The 20,907-nt window shown below is 42.0% G+C and overlaps 1 protein-coding gene across 3 annotated transcripts in view; it reads right to left on the bottom strand.

Moving 5' to 3' along the window:
• SEL1L2 (SEL1L2 adaptor subunit of SYVN1 ubiquitin ligase) overlaps positions 1–20,907 on the bottom strand; it is a 74,811-nt gene that overhangs the window by 9,716 nt on the left and 44,188 nt on the right. For 2 of the 3 annotated variants that reach the window (XM_066385596.1, XM_066385595.1), the window contains 6 exons: positions 16,284–16,352; positions 15,124–15,201; positions 10,025–10,087; positions 9,383–9,470; positions 6,619–6,767; positions 5,140–5,214 (listed from right to left, as the gene is read on the bottom strand). In XM_066385596.1, coding sequence (XP_066241693.1) covers positions 5,140–5,214; positions 6,619–6,767; positions 9,383–9,470; positions 10,025–10,087; positions 15,124–15,201; positions 16,284–16,352 — 522 coding nt within the window. Of the gene's footprint in view, positions 1–442; positions 616–5,139; positions 5,215–5,321; positions 5,488–6,618; positions 6,768–9,382; positions 9,471–10,024; positions 10,088–15,123; positions 15,202–16,283; positions 16,353–20,907 lie in introns of all 3 variants that reach the window. The other variant, XM_066385594.1, reaches the window with a different exon arrangement.

The raw sequence follows: 20,907 nt of genomic DNA, 5'->3' as shown, positions 1-20,907 counted from the left end.
TTTCATAGACAATTCTGGATTAATGTCACTTCAGTGTTTACCACTAACTGCAGTCCCATTTTCTCCTTGTTCATGAGGGCTTCAGAGTCATGGAAATTTTAATGGGAAAGGCCAGAATGTGGAAGGGAGTTGGAGCAGGGCCCATCAGTATTTCTGGAAAAAGCATGAGTTTATACATCAAAGTGGTCTAGATTAGATTTATTCTAACTCATTAGTTATGTCCTTGGGCATAAATGGAGAAAATAACTTCTACCTCTGGGGTTCGTATTAGGGCAAGTAATATGTGTCGGCGCATTGGACAGACTTAGCGAGTGTTAAGTCTTTTCCTTCCTCTACATATTGATGACATCAATGAAATGCAAAAACACTTATACATTTTTATAAATTTTCCCTTTCCGTACAGCTGCCATTACTAGGTTAAGATTATTACCAACACAATTACCTTTGCGATACCTAACCCGTGTTCATACATATAGGCCAGATTGAACATGGCCTGTGCGCTGTGGTATTTGTAGGCTGCAATGCTGTAATGTGTGGCTGCTGTTTGATAGTCCTTCTTAGTCCCGTAGCCATAGTAATGGTAATCTCCAATTTTCACTCTTGCGAACACATTGCCTGATAGAAAGATTAGAAAGGGAAGAAGAATTCAAATGACTTGGGGGCAGATCCTAGTAACTCAACCTAATAATGATATACGTAAAAGAAAAAGTTTATATTCAGAATCCAAGGATCGGGATTAGATATAATTTATGGAATACAAAATATAACACTCAGTACTAGTTATCTTCACTGTGGGTTAACTCCCACAGTATAGTACAATGTTCAGAAAGAATAAAAAATTATAAATTTTACCTTTTAATTTTGTTCTTTGAAGGAAGGTCAAGTCTTGGAACCTGGATCCCACCCCTTCTGTTCTCAGACTGCACTTCTGAAGCTCTGATCTCCTTCCTGCAGCATCACTTTCTCCCTCTTTCTTAGGTCAATCCCCTCAGTCATTCAAACACACTTCACCTTCCATAATATATTCAACCCATTCAAATCTAGCTTCTGCCTCCCTCCTCCATGAAACTGCTACTTCCAAAGTGGTCGACAAGCTCCACGCAGCCAACTCCACTGGATACTCCCCTGTCCTTATCTCAGCAGACCTCCAAGCAGCACTGGAGTCATTGGATCGATCTGCCCAAGCACTTTCCTCTCTCAACATCACTGACATTGCATCTTTTTTATTTCTTTCCTGCCTCATATGCCTCCCTTTTCAAACACTTGCCTGACTCCTCCTCTATCCAACTTCTAAATTTTGCAATATCAAGGGCTTATTATTCAATTCCTTCTTTCTTTTTCTTCTCTCCTTTCTTTTCTCTTTTCTCTCCTCCCCAGCCTCCTTTTCCCACCACTCTCCTCTATCTCAACTCTTTCTCTAGGCCATCTCATCTAGTTTTACAATTATCTTTATGTTTACTTTCCTGAGTTGATATCTATACTTCTTTCTGTCTTTCCCAAGCCCCAGACTTATAATTGCCTCATTAACCTCTCTATTTGGATCTAAAACTTAAAACACCCAATAGAGATTCCTAGCACTTGTGAACCCCCCCCCCCCCAAATCATCAATTTCTTCCCTATCTCAGGGCCAGCACCATGAATGTTCAGGGAAAAAATCAAGGATAATTATTTCTAATTCTTTTCCATGACTACCATCTTCAAATCCATCTGCAAGTTGGCTCTCCCTCTAAAACATGCCTGTTTCTTGCATTCTCCTCCACCATCTTGTCTAAGACTGGAATACTACATTAGCCTTCAAACTGTTCTTTTATCTTATCTATTCTCCATACAATAGCCAAGATGATCTTTAAAAATGTATAATTAGGACTGACCTGTGGTAGCACAGTGGATAAAGCGTCAACCTGGAAATGCTGAGGTTGCCGGTTTGAAACCCTGGGCTTGCCTGGTCAAGGCATATATGGGAGTTGATGCTTCCATCTCCTCCCCCCTTCTCTCTCTCTGTCTCTCCTCTCTCTCTCTCTCTCTCTCTCTCTTTGTCTCTCCCTTTCCTCTCTAAAATGAATTAAAAAACAAAACAAAACAAAAAACAAAGAAAAAAATGTGTAATTAAATTATGTAATTTCCACCAAGTGATTCTTGCCCTTGAAATAATATCCAGACTCCTCACCTGACCTACCTGTCCTCCTCTGCCTTCTGCCTCCCTGACTTTCTTAATATGCTCTAGCCATCTTAATATTCCTTCAACATTCCCAGCTCGTTCCTGCCTCAGGACCTCTGCATTAAGATTCTTCAATCCCTCTGTCTGCCATGTTTGGAATTTCTCTGACTTCTCCGTAACTGCTTTCTCATAGTTCAGGCCTCTCCACAAATGTCACTTCCCTCCTGGATACCTTCCCTGACTACCTTGTCTCAGAGGCAGATTTAATGACGGGCACACAGGGCATGCACCCTGGGCCCCGCCTTCTGAAGGGCCCTGCAAAACCCCAACTTTACACTTTATTCTAATGTAAGGGGCCCAATATTTTCTTCTGCACCCAGGGCCTCAACTGACCTTAATCTGCCTCTGCCTTGTCTAGAGCATCCCCTCAGTCCCCACCACAGTAGTTATCTATCTCGTCACCGTGTTTTATTTCCTTCACAGCATAGATCATGGTTATTTTTGCTTACTAGTTTATTTTCTCTCTCTCTTATGAGGACAAGAACTTGGAATCTCTTGATCATTGATATAGTCCCAGAAGTAGAATGGCACCTGATAAGTATTTATGAAATGAATGAATAGACATGGTAGGAAAATTTTAGAAAATGCTTTCCCCAGATGTTAAATATATTAGAATCTTACTTATCAATAAATATGGATAGATTTGGAAGTAGAAAAAGTTCACGTGATGTTTTATGACAAAAGACTTCAGTCTTCTCAAGGCCTCTTAGGGATGACCTCTAAAGGTCTCTTTGGGGTGCATGTTTCTATTCACTAGGACAATGTTGACTGAAAAGATGAGGGAATGCTCATCTAGGACATCAGTCTCAGCTGTGACCAACCTGGCTTGCATGGTCTATGCTGGCTTAGAAAATGAAGAAGTCCCCTGTATGATATGGGCTGAGGTATATCGTCAGGGCTATAGGACTCCTTTCAAATTCCATTTATCTTAGTGCAGTGCCTAAAATACTTTGGGATTGATTATTTGGGGTACTGAAGTTCTTTTAAGCTTCTAGAACCTTTATTAAAATGTAGTACCAAGAGCGATCTTTAGCTCTCTCTGAGTAGAGATAATGTCATAAAATTATCAGGGTTTGCTCCCAGGCACTTCAAAGTGTACAGGTAGCTGGCAGCAAGACCTTATAGAAATGTTGTCCAAGAGAGGGGCCTGCAGGGACCTGATGGGACAAAAGGTCTCCTCAGGAGCCCTGTAGAGAAACCCAGTGTATCTCTAATTTTCCCCAAAGCTGCCTCCCTTGGATTCCAAGATCCCTTTGGGGCCATAACCACATAAGGGCAGGATTTTTGTGCATTTCTGAGCTGCACAGCAGTAACAGCCCCCCTGAAGTTCTGAGAATGGAGGCCAGTGAACACACAGGACCCCAGAAGATTCGGCTCCACCCTAGTTCGGGAACAAACACGGGCACGTGGGGATCCTGAGAGGCTCCCAGGGGTCACTGGATAGTGGCAGGATTTCCCCTTCAGTTCCCCCTGTCACAGGGTGGCGCTGAGTCCTGCCATCAGCATCCCCCTCACACGCATAGTAACTGCTGAGAGAAGCACCCCAGTGACTGGAGAGATCTACACTCAAGTGAGCCATACCTTTTGGGGACACTCTGCCTGACCTCTGCTGTGACAAAATTATTTTTAGCAGCCTAGCATTCTTAGATTGGTGAATTCTGTTTAATATTAATATCCCCTCGTTTTCAATGGCTCTTTTCCTTGGTGAAATTTCCACACCATTGCCTGGCGTGGAGTAAACTAGTATTTGTTGCAATTGTGCTCATTTGCCACACAGCCTAGCATTCTTAGATTGGTGAATTCTGTTTAATATTAATATCCCCTCGTTTTTAATGGCTCTTTTCCTTGGTGCAATTTCCACACCATTGCCTGGCGTGGAGTAAACTAGTATTTGTTGCAATTGTGCTCATTTGCCACAGCTGAGACATTGCTGGTGCTGCTTCCCCATCCAGAAAAGGTCTTTATTGCATTTAGAAAACACAGACTTTTTTTTTTTTTTTTTAGGGAATGTCTCACTAGAATTGCATGGATGGCTTCCTGCTGTGTTGCCAACTTGGCTGGGTGTGAGAAGGCACCACTGTGACTTTTTCCTCTGCCTCTTATTAGCGTCAGCCGAGAATCATTTTTTACCCCACTCACTTCTTGTAGAAAAGGGTGATTTGGCCTCAGCATGAGAGATTTTGAGAAACGTAATTGGAAGTAAAATTGCTCTCTTACTGCAAAAGAGTTCCTCACATGTCCAAATGCCAGCAGTGACAGCTTTGCAGTATTTCTCTGCTCTTAGTAATATAATTTTAGGGGAAGAATGGAATGAGATATAGTGATGCAAATGTCACCTGTCAATGCTTCCCCACCCAGGCTATCTTCACATTCCTTATCACGTGTGATCCCCCACGGGGGGCATGAGAACTCCAGAAAAAGGGGCAAGAATCTGGCCAATTAACTCTTTATTTTTCCCCCCCCTGATGCTAACATGCCATGGTTATAATAAAGATTTGCAGTGTGTGGTAATCATCAACGTAATATTTCAGAGGAGAAGTCAAAGGGGTCCTAGAACCATCGGTAATTTGACCTATGCACTCATTGAGACATAGATCCCGTTTTTTATTAAGTTTGGGAAGAACTCAACGAATGAGTGATTGAAAATTGGTTTCCTCAGTAAAACTGTCATGTTTCAGGTAACGATTCTGGTGCCATGGAGACAGAATCTTGGAAAAATTCATGTGGTTTGCTAAACCGGAGACCTTGAGAATGATAAAGAAAAGAAATGTTTGGAAATGACCTGTACCCAGATTTGAAATATCATCTACTTGATATTCTGCGCCTTTCTGCCTGCGTGCCCAAGAACTCGGCGGGAGCAAGTCAGGAGGAGAACAGTGGACAGGGCTAGGAATGTGCTCATTTTTATCGAGGTTCTATACCTTGAGTGGCAGCTCGATTCCATAGGAGAAGTGCCATTGGATACATTTTCTCTTTTTCAATAATTTTAGCCTTTTCTAAAAAAAAAAAAAAAATGGAGATATTCCATTAGGAAGGCTTAACATAGCCCTGTAGTAAAGTCATATATGAATATGTGTGACTAGGGAATTTTAAGTTATCTTACTAGATTCCAAAATGAATGCTGAATTGCTCTGAGCTACTTCATACCCCATTTCTGCCAGCAGTGCATACTGAACAAGAGAAGAATCTACATCACCATCCTTATAGGCAAAGTATGCTGTCAGGAACTGCTCAGCCCAGTGGCCTAGCTCACAGACACCTTTATAAAGCTGTACACAGGAGGAGAAAGCAAGCAGACTGGTTAGCCAATTTATACTTGATTCCAGGTGAAAGATAAAGGACATCCGTCTATGGCTGGTCAGGCAAGGACTGCTGGTCCAAAGCATGGCTTTTGCAAATTATTTAGTGTTAAGAGTTCATACCATTCATAGATACAATGATTACAAGTGTGTATTTTTTTTGGTCTTGAGCTGAAACTTCCTGAGGCTTATTTTATGTTTTGTAATAAACTTTCCTGACTTAGAGGCTGTTTGGCAGGATAAAACTGTGTCGACTTCTGTTTTTTAAAAAGGGGCCTTTCTGGGCACCGCTGCTTTGTGAGGGCGAGTTACAAGGCCACAGATGATGTGGAAAGGAGAGAGTGAAGGGAAGCCAGTGCCTGGAGGTGTAGGTGACATAACAGTGAGGGAACTGCGCAGAGTTCTATGGGGACAAATGTCAACTCAGCTGAATAGCCCTTATGTAACCAAAAGAGGTTAGCCATACATAATTCATTAGAAAGTTGGCAAGGGAGCAAATCTAAAGATAGATTATTAGCTGGAAGCTTTTGAAATGCGTTCCAGAGGGGCCAGATTGCAACATGGAGGTATTTATATTGGTGCAGTGGAAGGATTTAATCAATCAATGAAGGGCACTAAGGTTCTAAAAGCATTCTCTGGAAAAGTACATCACTGGCTCAGGCTAAAATAATTAACTTTTTCCATTGTCAACCAGATCATCAAATACCTAAGGATCCTGCTTTTTTGGGGGAAGAAGTGAAGTACATTTTGTAGGCTACATCAGCCTTTCACTTCCCAAGTCACATCTCCCAATCCCGCTAGAAGTGCCAAATTGCCCTTGCGATTTGATTGAAGGCTGAACCAGAGCCCCATAACTGAGTTCTGAGGGAGCACTGAATTTGATGACAAGTCAAATGCAAGGGAAGAGGGGTCATTTCTCTTTCTCCGTTTCCCAGCTGGAGTTACATCATGCTTTTCCTCCCTGACAAATGTCAGTGTTGACACTATCAGCTGGGAGAAAAGGGGAAATATCGATAAAATCAAAGGCACCAACAGTTCAAGGCCAGTATCACCTCTTCTGTATGATCAATGAAAAGTACTTAAAAACATCTTAGTAGTTACCTTCACGGCAGTTCTGCACGATCTCAACACTCCCGTTCCCATTGTGTACATTTCAGCCAGGTAATATATGGCGAGGGGCTGCCCACTCTGAGATGCCAAGTAAAAATATTTGAAGGCAAGTTTATAATCCTTCCACACTCCAGAGCCAGCTGAAAATTAAAATTATTTTGAGCCACCCCTTACTTATTGTTTTACATTATAATCAGTGCATATAACAGTCATAGTGATGCCTGCTGTTTTAAACGGGAGGGGGAAAGCCCACCCAAAGTCGAGCTGTTCTAGTGCCACTGTTTTGGGGGAGAGGGCTTGAGTTTGATTAAAAGTAAGACTATAGAAATCTTTCTTCTTGGCCCATTTAGAACATGGAAGGAGAAGGACTGTTTCGTCTTGTGAAAATATCTCCTCAATGTGGCATAACCAGTGTTCGTGAAAAGGAGACCAAATAGTGGTCGCTGAGGACCAGAAGCCCCGCCATGATGTGTCTCTCCATCCTTGTTACCCCTATATTCCAGGACAGCAGTACAGCTCTTCCCAGCCAGAACTAGGGAGTTCAGAGCAGGCAAATCCCAGTTCCAGCCGGCTCTGCTGGGACTCAACTCATGCTCGGAGCAAGGGGCAGAGAATCAACATACTCCAGAGGCTAGGATTCTTGTCCTGGCTCTCTTTTGTAAGCTGGGCATCTCCAGGCACTTTATTTGCAAAAAGAGGGACTTGCACTAGTTGGTCCTTAAATTCCACTCTGGCATTAACATTTCATGGTCTTTATTATTATTTTTATTATATATTTTATTTATTTAGAAAATTAAATTTAACAGGATGACATTGGTTAACAAGAGTACATAGATTTTGGGCAAACATCTCCACATCATTTGGACAGTCGATTTTCATAGCCTTTTGAAACATGTTATGTAGTGTCTATGAGCAAAGGCTCTAGAGGCAGATTGCTCGGATTTGAATCCCAGCTTCACTGTGATCTTGACCAAGATGTTTAACCACAATATAGCTCAGTTTTCTCATCTATAAATTGTGGAATATCTGCCAGATGAGTTAATACATGTAAAGACTAATAAACATTAGCTATTACTATTACTCTTATTCTAGAAACTTAAAGAGTCGGACAGATTCTGAGCCTGCGACTCAGAATGAACTAGAAGAATACGGCCATGTTAGGCAAGCCCCCACAACAGTACAGAACAGGCCCTCCCCCAGGCTACTGGGGAAAATGCTAGCTGAGTTTTGGGCCAGACCTGACCTCTGTGATGATGTAGTCTGCTGCTAGGCTAGCCTCACCTCTGACAGGAAGGACTTAGTGCGGAGACGCGGTTATGTTCAGACTTCCTGGTCTTGACCACTGTGTCTCAGTCTCCACAGAAATTATTACAGATCTTCACGGCTTTCTGAGCCCTCCTACCCCGGTCACTTTGCCTTTGCTCTCGGAAGACAATTTTGTACCTCCTAGCTCACTAAGGTAACACTCACTCTCTCTTTCTTCATTTGCCTCTTTCCCTGCCCCCAGATTTACATATGCATCATCCTTTCCTGCTGCCTCCATCACCGAGGATGAGCAGTCCCTCCTCTCTGTCAAGGATACACATCCTAAGGCCACCCAACTTTTCCAGAATGTCTTTTCATCAATGATCTCATCTCTCCCATGATTCATTAACCACTTCCATTGGTTGGCTTTCTTTCCTTTGTCAAAAATTATACTTACATCTCTGACCATCTTAAAAACAACTCCCTCCTCATTCTTGTTCCTCCTCATGCTACCACTACAACTCTCTCCTTCCATTTAAATTTTTCTTTTCTTTTCTCTTTTTATTTATTCATTTTTAGAGAGGAGAGAGAGAGAGAGAGAGAGAGAGAGAGAGAGAGAGAGAGAGGAGAGACAGAGAGAGAGAAGGGGGGAGGAGCTGGAAGCATCAACTCCCATATGTGCCTTGACCAGACAAGGGTTTCGAACCGGTGACCTCAGCATTTCTAGGTCGACGCATTATCCACTGTGCCACCACAGGTCAGGCTCTCTCCTTCCATTTAAAGGCACAGCACTTCCAAGAATATTTCTACTCATCTACTTCCTTACTTTCTACTCACACCTCAACTCACTGTATCATCTGGCTCCTATACCAGTGACCTCACTAAGAGCCATACCTTCAAGTCTCATGGATTCTCAACCTTTTCCTTCTTCCTTCCTTCGCTTTCTTTTTAAATTGGGAACAGGCTTCTCACTGCTTTCAGAGGAGTACACGTTTATTCTTTCTTGAAAGTTCTGTCCTCTGGCTTCCCTCAGATCAGTTTCCCCTGTTCTGCTGACCATGCTTTTTCAGTCTTCTTGTGCCCACTCCTCTCTGCCCATCTTTTTAATGTGACACTGAGGATCGCCAGATTTCTAACCATGACCACTGCTTCTCCCTCTCACACTCTCCTTTCCCTTCGTAACCTCAGCTGTTCTTAACAAACACCTGCAAGTTGATGTTTGTCATGTAACAAATGTTCTTTTCCAAGCTTGGCCTTTCTTGTGAGTTTCATACTTGCTTCCAGGTATGTGTATTGGATATCACAAGGCACCCTAAACTTAAGGTTTTCAAAGATGCTCTTCCTGACTTTGTACCTCCTGGCCTCACTTCCCAACTATAGAGTTCTTTCTTTCTATCTGTACATTCCTACTCAAACTGCTGCCTGAATGTTCTATCTCAACCACACACACCAGCTATTTGATCTTTGGTAAAAAAGGAGCAGACTTAATAATCATATTCATAGCACTTACAGTAGTACATGAAGCCTAATTGAAACTGTGCGTTGGGCCATCCTTTCTCTGCAGCTTTCTGAAAGTATTTAAGTGCTTCAGTATAATTCTGCAAGATAATTATACTCTATTATTCAGAGGTGTATGTATAACTCCATGGTAACAATTGCCTTTTACTTTTCTTTTTTTTAAGAGTATAGATAGTGCCCTATGTGACTTAGGCTAATTAAAATAGTATCATAAGTATTACACATTTTATTTCATTATTAATTATATTAGAAAATAATTACCTCATTTTCTATGTAAATTATATCTTTTTCTACTTTGACAGTTTTAAGCTATTGGGGAAGGTCACTCAAAAAACAGATTATGCCAAGAAGATAAATTTCTTTATCAAAAAATCTTCAGGGTTTAGATGATTTCTAAGGTATGATTCCATTAGGTTTTTATTCCTTAGGTAATGATTAGGGTTGTTATTCTTGACATAAGGTTGTTCTAGATGGCAAACATTTTACTACATTATTTTATTCTTTATTATCAGATGTGATAGTCTGGCAAACCAGGTAATAGAGACTAATTTCTTTAAATTAATCAATGACCACAGATTTTACCCTATAAAAGGCTAGAAACATGTTGAAAAGATAATGAAATTATTTATCTTACCACAGGAACTCCTTTTCCATAAAAGTAAAGAAGACCAAGCCCATGTAGACCAATTGCATTGCCCTAGAACAGTTTTAAAAATCCAAGTAAAGGTCTAGAAGAATTCATGGTAAGGAAAATTACTAACACATAATTCAAAACTTGTTGCAATTCACCCCCGAGGTGGTTAATCAAGTCAGTCTAATCAGGCATTTGGCAATTTATTCTGACCCTCTCTAGTTTCTCCTTCCACACCTTCATAACTGCCTCTGACTGAGAAGAGGGAAATGAGAGTTAGATCTTTCCTCCATCTTTCATTCAGACTTTATTTGGTGCTTGCTGTGTGTGACCCCATAAAAGGCATGGGGCAGAAGAGGGAGGTCAAAGTTAGAAGATGAATAACCCACGATCCTTGCCTTAGAAAGTTCACAGGTTAGTGGGATCTGACTAAGTAGGACCTCTTATCTGAAACTGGTCATGTCACATGTGCTAAGTCCTATAGTAGAAACAGATCAAATGTGTTGTGAGTACCTAGAGGAGGGACTGGGTGAGGTTAGGGTCTGAGGGCATTAAGCTGTCAAAGTTACATTTGAGGTGGGTCTTGAAGGATATATAGGCACTTTCCAGAAGGGAGAAGTATATCCAGCCTCTTGTTACCTGCTTTGGTCAAAGGAGGTTACTACAGATGGCCAAATAACATTTTAGAGAGTGTGAATTTCAATCAGTAATTATGGATGGTTGAGCATTGCTGGTGTATGTTTCTTTCTTTTCTTTTTTTTTTAAGTGAGAGGAAGGGAGATAGTGAAACAGACTCTCGCATGCACCCTGACTGGGATCCACATGGCAACCCCTGTCTAAGGGCTATGCTTAAATCAACCAAGCTATCCTCAGTGCTAAGGGGCCACACTTTAACCCAGGGGTAGTCAACCTTTTTATACCTACCGCCCACTTTTGTATCTTTGTTAGTAGTAAAATTTTCTAACTGCCCACTGGTTCCACAGTAATGGTGATTTATAAAGTAGGGAAGTAACTTTACTTTATAAAATTGATAAAGCAGAGTTACAGCAAGTTAAAGCATATATTAATAATTACTTACCAAGTACTTTATGTCGGATTTTCGCTAAGTTTGGCAGAATAAATCTTTATAAAACAACTTACTATAGTTAAATCTATCTTTTTATTTATACTTTGGTTGCTCCACTACCACCCACCATGAAAGATGGAACACCCACTAGTGGGCGGTAGGGACCAGGTTGTCTACAACTGCTCTAACCAGTGGAGCCACTGGCTGTGGGAGGGGAAGAGGCAGAGAAGGGAGAGAGGGAGGGGGAGAGAAGCAGGTGGTCGCTTCTTCTATGTGCCCTGACCAGGAATCAAACCTGGAATATCCATATACTGGGCCAATACTCTATCCATTGAGCCAACTGGTCAGGACTGGTATATGTTTCTTTATGAATATTTGACTGCTTATAACATCACCAATGTTTCCTTTCATTTAATGATTAAATATTATTTTTTTTCATGAAATATGTTCTGAATAGTTTAGGGAAGGGAGTATTGAGCACTTTAGCACTTCACACACATTTAAATATATTGCTATTTAGCATCTTAACCCTTGATGAAAGTAAACCCTGAAAGTAACTTCTCCATCAGGAGACATACTCATCTTTCTTTCCACCATCATGAATTTCACCCTGTGGTGACTAAGAAGCCATGTTTTCCCACTTGGCTTTCATTCAGCAGATCTGTGGGATTGTTTTATTGGTTTATAGTATTTCCTCAGGAACTTCAGTTCTAATAGCAAACTCTCCAGATTTCTTCTTACCACCTAAATGTAATTGTTGTGGCTGGAGCCAGAGTACCCCTCAATGATACAGGAATAGCACATGACTAGAGAAGACATAGTTTAAAGACAACTTTAAGACTCCAAAGTTTGGGCCTAGGACTATCAAAGGGCCAGCTATTGTAAGATTCTTAAGGATGGTGCATCTGTATTTAAAGCAAGTGGTATATGTCTGCTCTCTTCTTCCTTCTTCTCCCTGACAACATCTACTTGTGGTCCTAGGAGAACCGGGATAGTCTGGTCTGGGGTTAGTGAGGCCTGGTGTGATGGATGTGATAAAGTTTAGTACATCTGTCTTCTTCTAGTTATCCTCATTTAGGGGTTGAGAAAAAAGGGAGGAAAGAGAAATGAAAGGAGAGAAGAGAGAAAAAGAGTAGAAGGGGAAAGGTTAGAATAGTGGGCACAAATTATTTTCCTTCTCTAAGAGAGTCCCTGGGAACAGGGAACTCACCAACTTTTTAAGGCCAGGGTACCTTTTAGAACATTCGAGTCAGGAGTAGCCATCCAGGTAATGTAAGAAGTACATTAAACCAGGTTATGGAGTGGTGGAGACTGAGGCGAGCCAGAGAGTGCCTGCCCTTACTAAAGGTAGCAGTAGGTCCTCAGCTCTCTGCACCGGGAAGTTTTCTTTTAAATACATATATATTTCATTGAAAAGTTCTGGGAAAATATACATCAAACTACTAACTATGATAATAAAATGATTAGAAATTTCGCTTTCTAAGCTATCTGAATTTTTTTGGTTTTCATTTTTTTTTAATTAAATTTTTTTTTTCAATTACAGTTTACATTCAGTATTATTTTGTATTAGTTTCAGGTGTTCAGCATTGAGCCTCAGACAGCAGGAGAGAAGGTCTAAGGTAGCAGCAACGTTCCAGCAGAGTGCGCCATGAATGCAGCGCAGGTTCAGAGGAGGGACAAGACTATGTGAGCCAAGGAACGTAGACTGGCTTTGTGGAGGGACAGAGGATTAAATTCTCTCTGGGCGGTGGGTAGAATCAGAATGGGAGAATCTGGGAAGGAAGAATGAAGGACTGAAGTATGCAGGTGGGGAGAGACCCGATGTGTTCAGGAGTCAGAGAGAGAAAACCAGAAGTATACAGTGCAATATGGGCCCAATATCACGTAGGATAAATGTTCATGTTTTTGAGTAAATAAAAGACAAAAGCGGTTTTAAAGTCTGTATCTTTGCATCCTGGTACTGACATGACTTAAAAACAAATTGAAAAAAGCCATGCTTCTTTTTCAATTAGTAAAAGAAGAATATGGACGTGCAAAGAGTGGAGGACAGAAACCTTTTACTTTAGTAGTGACCCCAAGTGAGAAATCTAGTAAATTGTCCAGGTGATGATGGAGGAATATATGGCGATGTCCACCTGATGCTATTCAGAACAGCTACCTTAAATACAGTGTCAGATTTCCTCTGAAAAGGAAGGTAGCTCAGGTTTAGAACACGAGGAGTTCAGATCACTGCTGCTTACACAACTCTGAATAGGCTGGAGCTGGGTTCATTTACAATCTCAACTTCCTGGTATTACTCTTCTGGGCTGACAAATCAGTATTGTTTGCCAGATGACAAGAGATCTTCTTATTGCAGTTGGCTCTCCCTTGTCATCCTAATCGAGTGGTACTCCAGCTGTCTGGCCGAGCAACAATTTCATAGAAATTACAAGGAAGAGGAGCCACCAGCCTTTTCAGAAATTTACACCACAGTTGCAGCAACCCCCAAGTGCTAGTCATTTATAAATAGGCTCCGAAAGCAACGTGTGGGTTTTTTTTTAAAAAAGAACAGTTGAAAATATTCCCAGATCTGAGCACATCTCTACAGCTAGTGTTGCAGTATGACATAGTAAGACAACAAAATGTTCCTTATTATGTGGAGATAGAAAGTTTATTAAGGCTATTCACCAACATCAGGTTGATGGGGATTGCGATTAGGAGCTCTTTCTGTACTAAAGGGATTCAGAATAGTCTACTAAGTTTTATCTGACAGCTACCAGCCCTTACTGAGCCTAGGAACCAAGGCAAAAACTTCAATGAAAGGAGCCATAGGTGGCCCTGGCCGGTTGGCTCAGCGGTAGAGCATCAGCCTGGCGTGCGGGGGAACTGGGTTCAATTCCCGGCCAGGGCACATAGGAGAAGCGCCCATTTGCTTCTCCATCCCCCCCCCCCTTCCTCTCTGTCTCTCTCTTCCCCTTCCACAGCCAAGGCTCCCTTGGAGCAAAGATGGCCCGGGCGCTGGGGATGGCTCCTTGGCCTTTGCCCCAGGCGCTAGAATGGCTCTGGTCACGGCAGAGCGACCCCCTGGAGGGGCAGAGCATCAGCCCCTGGTGGGCAGAGCGTAGCCCCTGGTGGGCGTGCTGGGTGGATCCTGGTCGGGCGCATGTGGGAGTCTGTCTGACTGTTTCTCCCCATTTCCAGCTTCAGAAAAATACAAAAATAAAGAAAGAAAGAAAGAAAGAAAGAAGCCATATAACACTTTCAATATTCCCTCACACATCAACTCCAGTTTGCCTCAGAGATGCTTTTTAACTTCATTCTATCTAACTGACCCCAAGCTGCAAAATGGAAGAGCTGGCACAGAGCACTTACAAGGGGCCAGGCAGTGCTCGACCTGCTTTACAACAGGGTGCAAGGGAATGTCCACTCAGTAAGTCCTGACATCAATATGAGGCAAATCTTATATGCCCATTTCATAGATGGAAAGACTAAGGCACAGAAAGGTTAAGTAACTTGCCCACAGTCACACAGCTAGTAGTAGCAGGGCTGGCATTCAAACCAAATGTCTCCGGAGCCTTGCTGTCCATCACCTTGTCCAGGCTGTCTGTCTAACAAACCTTCCTCTTGGCTCAGAGGGATTTCTGGCTATTGGGTAAGACTGATGGAGAGAAAACTGGGCATTTCTTGGTGTTGTTCTGAGCTTACTTCTGTATTGATTGAGTTTTCCCTTCCTCTGTCCTTATCTCTTTTATTTCCTGTCTTCTGAGCTAGATGGTCTTATTTACATGGGAGAGGTAGAAAGCTGATTTTTTTGGTCTGGCCTTCTGCTAGGACAACACAAGTCACTGGCCTTTTCCACTTACCAAGAAGTCAAGACGTGTCCCCCTCCCCCCGAACTCCATATTTTATTATTGACAGTATTCTTCTCTCGAACACGAAACTCCTCCGGGGCCTATTAGTCGGGCATGGGGCTTTGGAGCCGACTCTCCAGCACTGAGGTGTATGTAATGAAAGCCACGGGTTTTTATGTGTTTGCAGAGATGGGCTGAGTACACACCTTATTGGCTGCCATGGAAAAGTATTTGAAAGCAGTAGCATTATTCTGTGGTGCTGCATCGTTTCCTTCTAAGTACATCTAGGAAAAAAAATGAAAAGAGCATGTGAAAAACTAAGGAATTTGAGGGTGATGAAAATGTTTTAGAACTACATAGAGGTGATGGTTGCACAACACTGTGAACGTAGTAAAAGCCACTGAAATGTACACTTCAAAATGGTTAATTTATGTTAGAGGAATTTCGCTTCAGTTTTTTTTTATTGATTTTAATTTATTGTGTTTACATAGATTCTAGTGTTGTCCGGAATGCATCCTCCCTTCCCCTCCCCTCCCCCGTGTTCCCCTCAACATTCCCCTTGCCCCCTCCCCATAGCGCCCTCCCCCCTTCCCTTCAGGTTTATCCCCTCCTATCAACCCCTTTCCCTCTGTTCTCTTCGCTTCAGTTTTTTAAAAAGGAAAAACTAAAGAAACAATCAACTCTGTACATTCTGGAATGACATTGCCCAAGGACCAAAAAAATGGGCCCTGTTTGTGTTTTTTCATGATTCCTTGCATTTAAATTTACTGTCTGTAGCACTTCTGGGAGCTGGCCACTGTTCCCATGGTTACTGATAAATGCAAGCTGGCTGCAGGGAGCCACGGGCAGCACTGGGCAGAGCGAGTGGCTTTGAAGGAGAAAGAATATGCCTTTTCCACTAGAGAGGCCTGGGAGCCAGAGGGGCCTCCTGCCAGAGGCGCACGAATGATGAGGGGCTTCAGTCAGGCTGGAGCTGAACCTCCTTCTTGGAGTTAAGGAAGGAGGTACCTCATTGCATTGAGGACTGCACCAGTATTCGAGGCACAAGGAGCCCCAATTCCCTGTTACATGCCAGGGGGAGGGGCCATGGTAGGGAGGTTGAGCTATATGCAGTCAAGGAGCCCTGGGACAGGTGCACCTGCAGGGTTGCTTTCGGTGTCCCAGAGAGCAACCAGTTTCCTGGGCTTTCTTCTCAAACTATCACCTCAGCAATATTCCCTTCAGTGTGTAGTCAAGTGCCCTTCTCAGCGGCTTCCGTGAAAGGGGCCTGCGTCCCTGTACCCAGCACTGGGTTCAATCAGCTGATACCTGTTAAGTTCCTAGGTCTTCAGGAAATGAAAGTTATCCATCAAGAGAAAGCATGTACCTTTCCTATAAATGCCATGGCATTTGCACTCCCGGCCTTTGCTGCCTTTAAGAAGTAGTATAATGCTTTCTGGAGAGAAAAGCAACAGTATTATTGACAATCATGAATGTATCTTACAAAATGGCTTTTCAGAGCAACCTTTATTTCATTTAACATGTATTTAAAAATATCTATGAAACGCCCACTTTCTTCAAGGCACGATTCCAAATGCTATTTGAACCACAAACCTGAAGAGTGGGAGATTTTTTTTTTTTAAGAGTGGGAGATTTTAAACACATATATCTCACTATATATTTAGAATGCGAGGACTTCTCACATTTGGAAAGGTTTGATGGGCATGTAGCTAAGTGGAGGACAGATGACAAATGCACCCCAGCTGCAGACCTCAGTCCACTGCGTTGAAAAGTAGGCTTCTACGTTGATACTATGTACTTAGAAGACAGTTCATACAACCCACAGAACTGGAGATGCAGTATCCTAATGTTTATAAAGAAGAGTGAGCCCTGGCCGGTTGGCTCAGCGGTAGAGCGTCGGCCTAGCGTGCGGAGGACCCGGGTTCGATTCCCGGCCAGGGCACACAGGAGAAGCGCCCATTTGCTTCTCCACCCCTCCGCCGCGCCTTCCTCTCTGTCTCTCTCTTCCCCTCCCGCAGCCAAGGCTCCATTGGAGCAAAGATGGCCCGGGCGCTGGGGATGGCTCTGTGGCCTCTGCCCCAGGCGCTAGAGTGGCTCTGGTCGCAACATGGCAACGCCCAGGATGGGCAGAGCATCGCCCCCTGGTGGGCAGAGCTTCGCCCCTGGTGGGCGTGCCGGGTGGATCCCGGTCGGGCGCATGTGGGAGTCTGTCTGACTGTCTCTCCCTGTTTCCAGCTTCAGAAAAAATGCAAAAAAAAAAAAAAAGAAGAGAGAAAGTTAAAAAAAAAAAAAAAAAAAAAAAGAAGAGTGAATAGGGCCAGACACACCTGGATGTCTGCTGAGACCAGATCTTTCTGCAGAGGTGAATTTCAGGACAAGTCTTTCTAAATACAATACAAGGAGTCTGGCAAAGCCTCTGGTTCTCTCCAGGTCATAACATTAAATGAAATGCTCAGCCTAGAACGCACAGGGCTGCCCTGTCCTTTCCTGCCCTGGCTTCATCCTGAACTTCCAGAATCTCTTCTCAGAGACCACAAGGAGTGATAAAAGAAACCACTCTCAGGAATGAGAAATGAAGATACTCTAATGAGATAGTGTCTCATTAGAAAACATCTCTTCTGCTCTTCAAAAAGCCTTGGCTAGGTGGATGTGCAAGGGTCTGCTCTTTCACAAAGAGAAGAGAATGTTGAAGAAATGTGGGTAGTTCTTTTTTTTTTTAATTAAGTGAGAGGCGGGGAAGCAGAAAGACAAACTTTCAGATGCACCCTGGCCAGGATTCACCCTGCAACCCTGTCTGGGCCAATGATCTGCCCATCTGGAGCTAAGCTCGCAACCGAACTATTTTTAGTGCCTGAGGAGGAAGCTCCATGGAGCCATGCTCAGCACCGGGGCAGATACACTGGAACCAATCAAGCCATGGCTGTAGGAGGAAAAGAGAGAGTGAGATGAGAAAGGGGAGGGGTGGAGAAGCAGATGGTCCTTTCTCCTGTGTGCCCTGACCAGGAATCAAACCCAGGACATCCACATCCTGGGCTGATGCCCTGTTGCTGAGCAAAGTGGCCAGGGCTGGGTAGTTCTTTTATATGCAAATTTGCTCTAGAATTATTGCCAACTTATTTGACAGGCTTGTTTCTAAAGTCAGTCTGCTTTGTGGACATAGATGCAAATGGCACCAGTGCTGGACCTCATTACATCATGCATCCATTCATCCATGCATCTCTTCTGTTCTTCATTTATCCTTTCAAAGGCTTGATTGAAACCTGCTGTGTATATGGCAGTATGCTCGGTATTATAGGTGATTCATAGGTGAACAAAAAACACTGAGCCCACATTTGCTCCCTAACAATGCTGATGAGAAGAAAGTAGTATATGTAAATAACAATAAGACAGTAGGTTATAGGTAGGATAAAAAGAACACCAAAAAGAATTAGGGAGCATAGAATAATACATATTATTGTAACCAGTTCTGTGATAAGTATTTTACTTTTTTGGGTAAGCTTTTTCCTAACCTGATCATTACAATGACACTATAAAGAAGGTTTATTAATATCTGAGCCTTTTTATGACACTCAAAAGTCATGCAGCTGGTGCTGGAGTCCCACAAGCAGCCTGAATCTGATTCCCACGTGCTTGGCACTCTGCCTTCTCAGTTAAAGAAGGAGGGCTTAAATGATAAGGGTCTCACAGAAAATGGAGAGAATTCACCAGTGCAGAGGGCATCATAGGCTGGGGGAACAACATGAGCAAAGACTAGAGATGGCATGGTCCAAGGTGTGTCCAGGAAGTAGTATTACTTCAGTGTGGCTTATCGAAGATATGATGGGCTGTCTTATAAACAGCCTTGAATACCAGGTAAAGAACTTCTGTTTGATTTGGTACAAAACAGAAACCACTGGAGATTTCTGAATGTGAAGGAATCTTGAAACAAGTGCTGTCTAAAGTGCCTGGAATAATGTGTCAATTAGAAGAATGCTGCGGCAATGTATGACTTACCAATAATTTACTGTTAAATAATTAAATTAATGATCAAATGTATGATTTACCAATTACATTGATCTAGCTCACTAATATAAAAAATAAGAGTATTTCTTATGTGAATGTCTCTATGGAGCCAAGATTCAAATATAACCCTAGATTACTATAATTTGCACAAGGCACAGTATCTCCAGGCCTCAGTGTCCTCATCCATGCTTTCTTCTGTGAGCTTGGGGGGCACCCTGTCCTTCCCTGTCATGGCAGACAGTCATTGATTTAATTGTCTGCTTAATCATTTGTCTCCTCTAGTGCTAAATCCTATGTACTTAGTACAGAGTCTGTTGTATGTTTAGCATCCAGGAACTATTTCTGGAATGAGCAAATAAATGAGTGAATGAAAGGATACATTTATAGATCTTTAGAACAAGAGGACTGGGTTTTAATTTTTATGGTACATCCCAGCTCTAGTATTATGATTCTATGAACATATTTTCAAAATTCAGTTTCAGAATTTGGCTCTCAAATATGGCAATAGAAAGTTCTGGAAAAGAAGGGTTCACTCTGGAAAACTAGATTTGAACTGTTAACAGACAATAATCTCTTCCCCAGAAGCAAATAAGTGTCCTGGAGCTTTCTCAATTCTTCAATAAAATGATCCCATAAAGACTAAAGGAACTGAAGCTTTCTGTAACTCCTCGTTCTAGAATGCTCCACACTCATGGCTTACTTGGCATTTCCATCTCTTTTCTTTCTGTTTAAATTAACCTGTCCTTAATGCTATTATTCCAATACTTTATTAACCAGTGTATAAAAATATCATGCCAGTTGTTTTGATGGATATGCGTGAGCCAACTTGAGTTCTTGCTTTCAGAGTTCAGATCAAGCATTCGTCTACGTGTCCATTGATCTATTCATCTGCTATAGTCTGCATATTTGTATTCCTCCAAAATTCATATATTGAAAACCTAATGCCAAAGGTGATAGTATTAGGAAGTAGGGCCTTTGGGAGGTGATTGGCAGAGTCCTTGGGAATTGGGTTAGTGCCTTTATAAAAGAGGCCCCAGAGAGTTCGCTCACATTTCCGCTAGTCAGGGATATAACAAGAAGTCTGCACACTGGAAGATGGTCCTCACCCAGTCATACTGGCACTCTGGGGTCAGACATCCAGCCTCTGAAACTGTGAGAAATACATTTCTATTGTCTTAACTCTCCCAGTCTAGGGTAGTTTTGTGATAGTAGCTCAAACAGACTAAGACCATCTTCCATTCACTCATTTTTCAAATATTTATTGAGTATCTACCATCATATCTACCAAATTTTACTGATCCTAAGATGTATGACCCCCCTTTTAATCAAGACATTTCTTAACATCAATGGCATCATATAATTTTTATTGGCAGTGTTTTCCTTTCTCAGTTGAATATAAAATAATGTATCTTATAATTGATGGTGGCTTGGGATAAAATGTAGTATGTCTCAGGTATTATGCTAAGTAAAGTTTTATTATTTGATTGCATCTCCCTCTCTTTTTTAATGAGCGTGATTTTTCATTGGTTCTAAAAAACGCCGAATTTAATCAGTCTGCAACATCTCCTTTAGAATAAAATGCCAAGAAAATGTATTGTTCTAAAAACATTTATGAACACTTTTTTTATACTAGACTCTGTAAATCATCTTGGAAAGAGATAATATCAGCTCTTTTCTTTTTCATGGGTGGTAGCATAGACAAAGCAGTTGCCCTTACATATTTTATATTATTCCTCTGCTAGGTTTAATTTAATTATGCCTTATCCACTTTAATAATATGCATCTTGACATCCAAATTTTCTAATCCAATTCATTCTGACCTGTATATATTTAGAAATGCAAATGACAAAATGTATGCATAGAAATGAAAAGATAATGCAATCAAGAATTGCATATACAATACTTTTCAATAATTAAGAATTTTGTTGTAGGTGGAGGGGGTGAAAATGTTGCCTGTGGTGACAAATCATGAGAGCTTAATGCAATCA

The sequence above is a fragment of the Saccopteryx leptura genome, chromosome 5, assembly GCF_036850995.1.
Source record: "Saccopteryx leptura isolate mSacLep1 chromosome 5, mSacLep1_pri_phased_curated, whole genome shotgun sequence".
Classification (NCBI taxonomy): Eukaryota; Metazoa; Chordata; class Mammalia; order Chiroptera; family Emballonuridae; genus Saccopteryx; species Saccopteryx leptura.
This window is presented reverse-complemented; position numbering and strand designations above follow the sequence as displayed.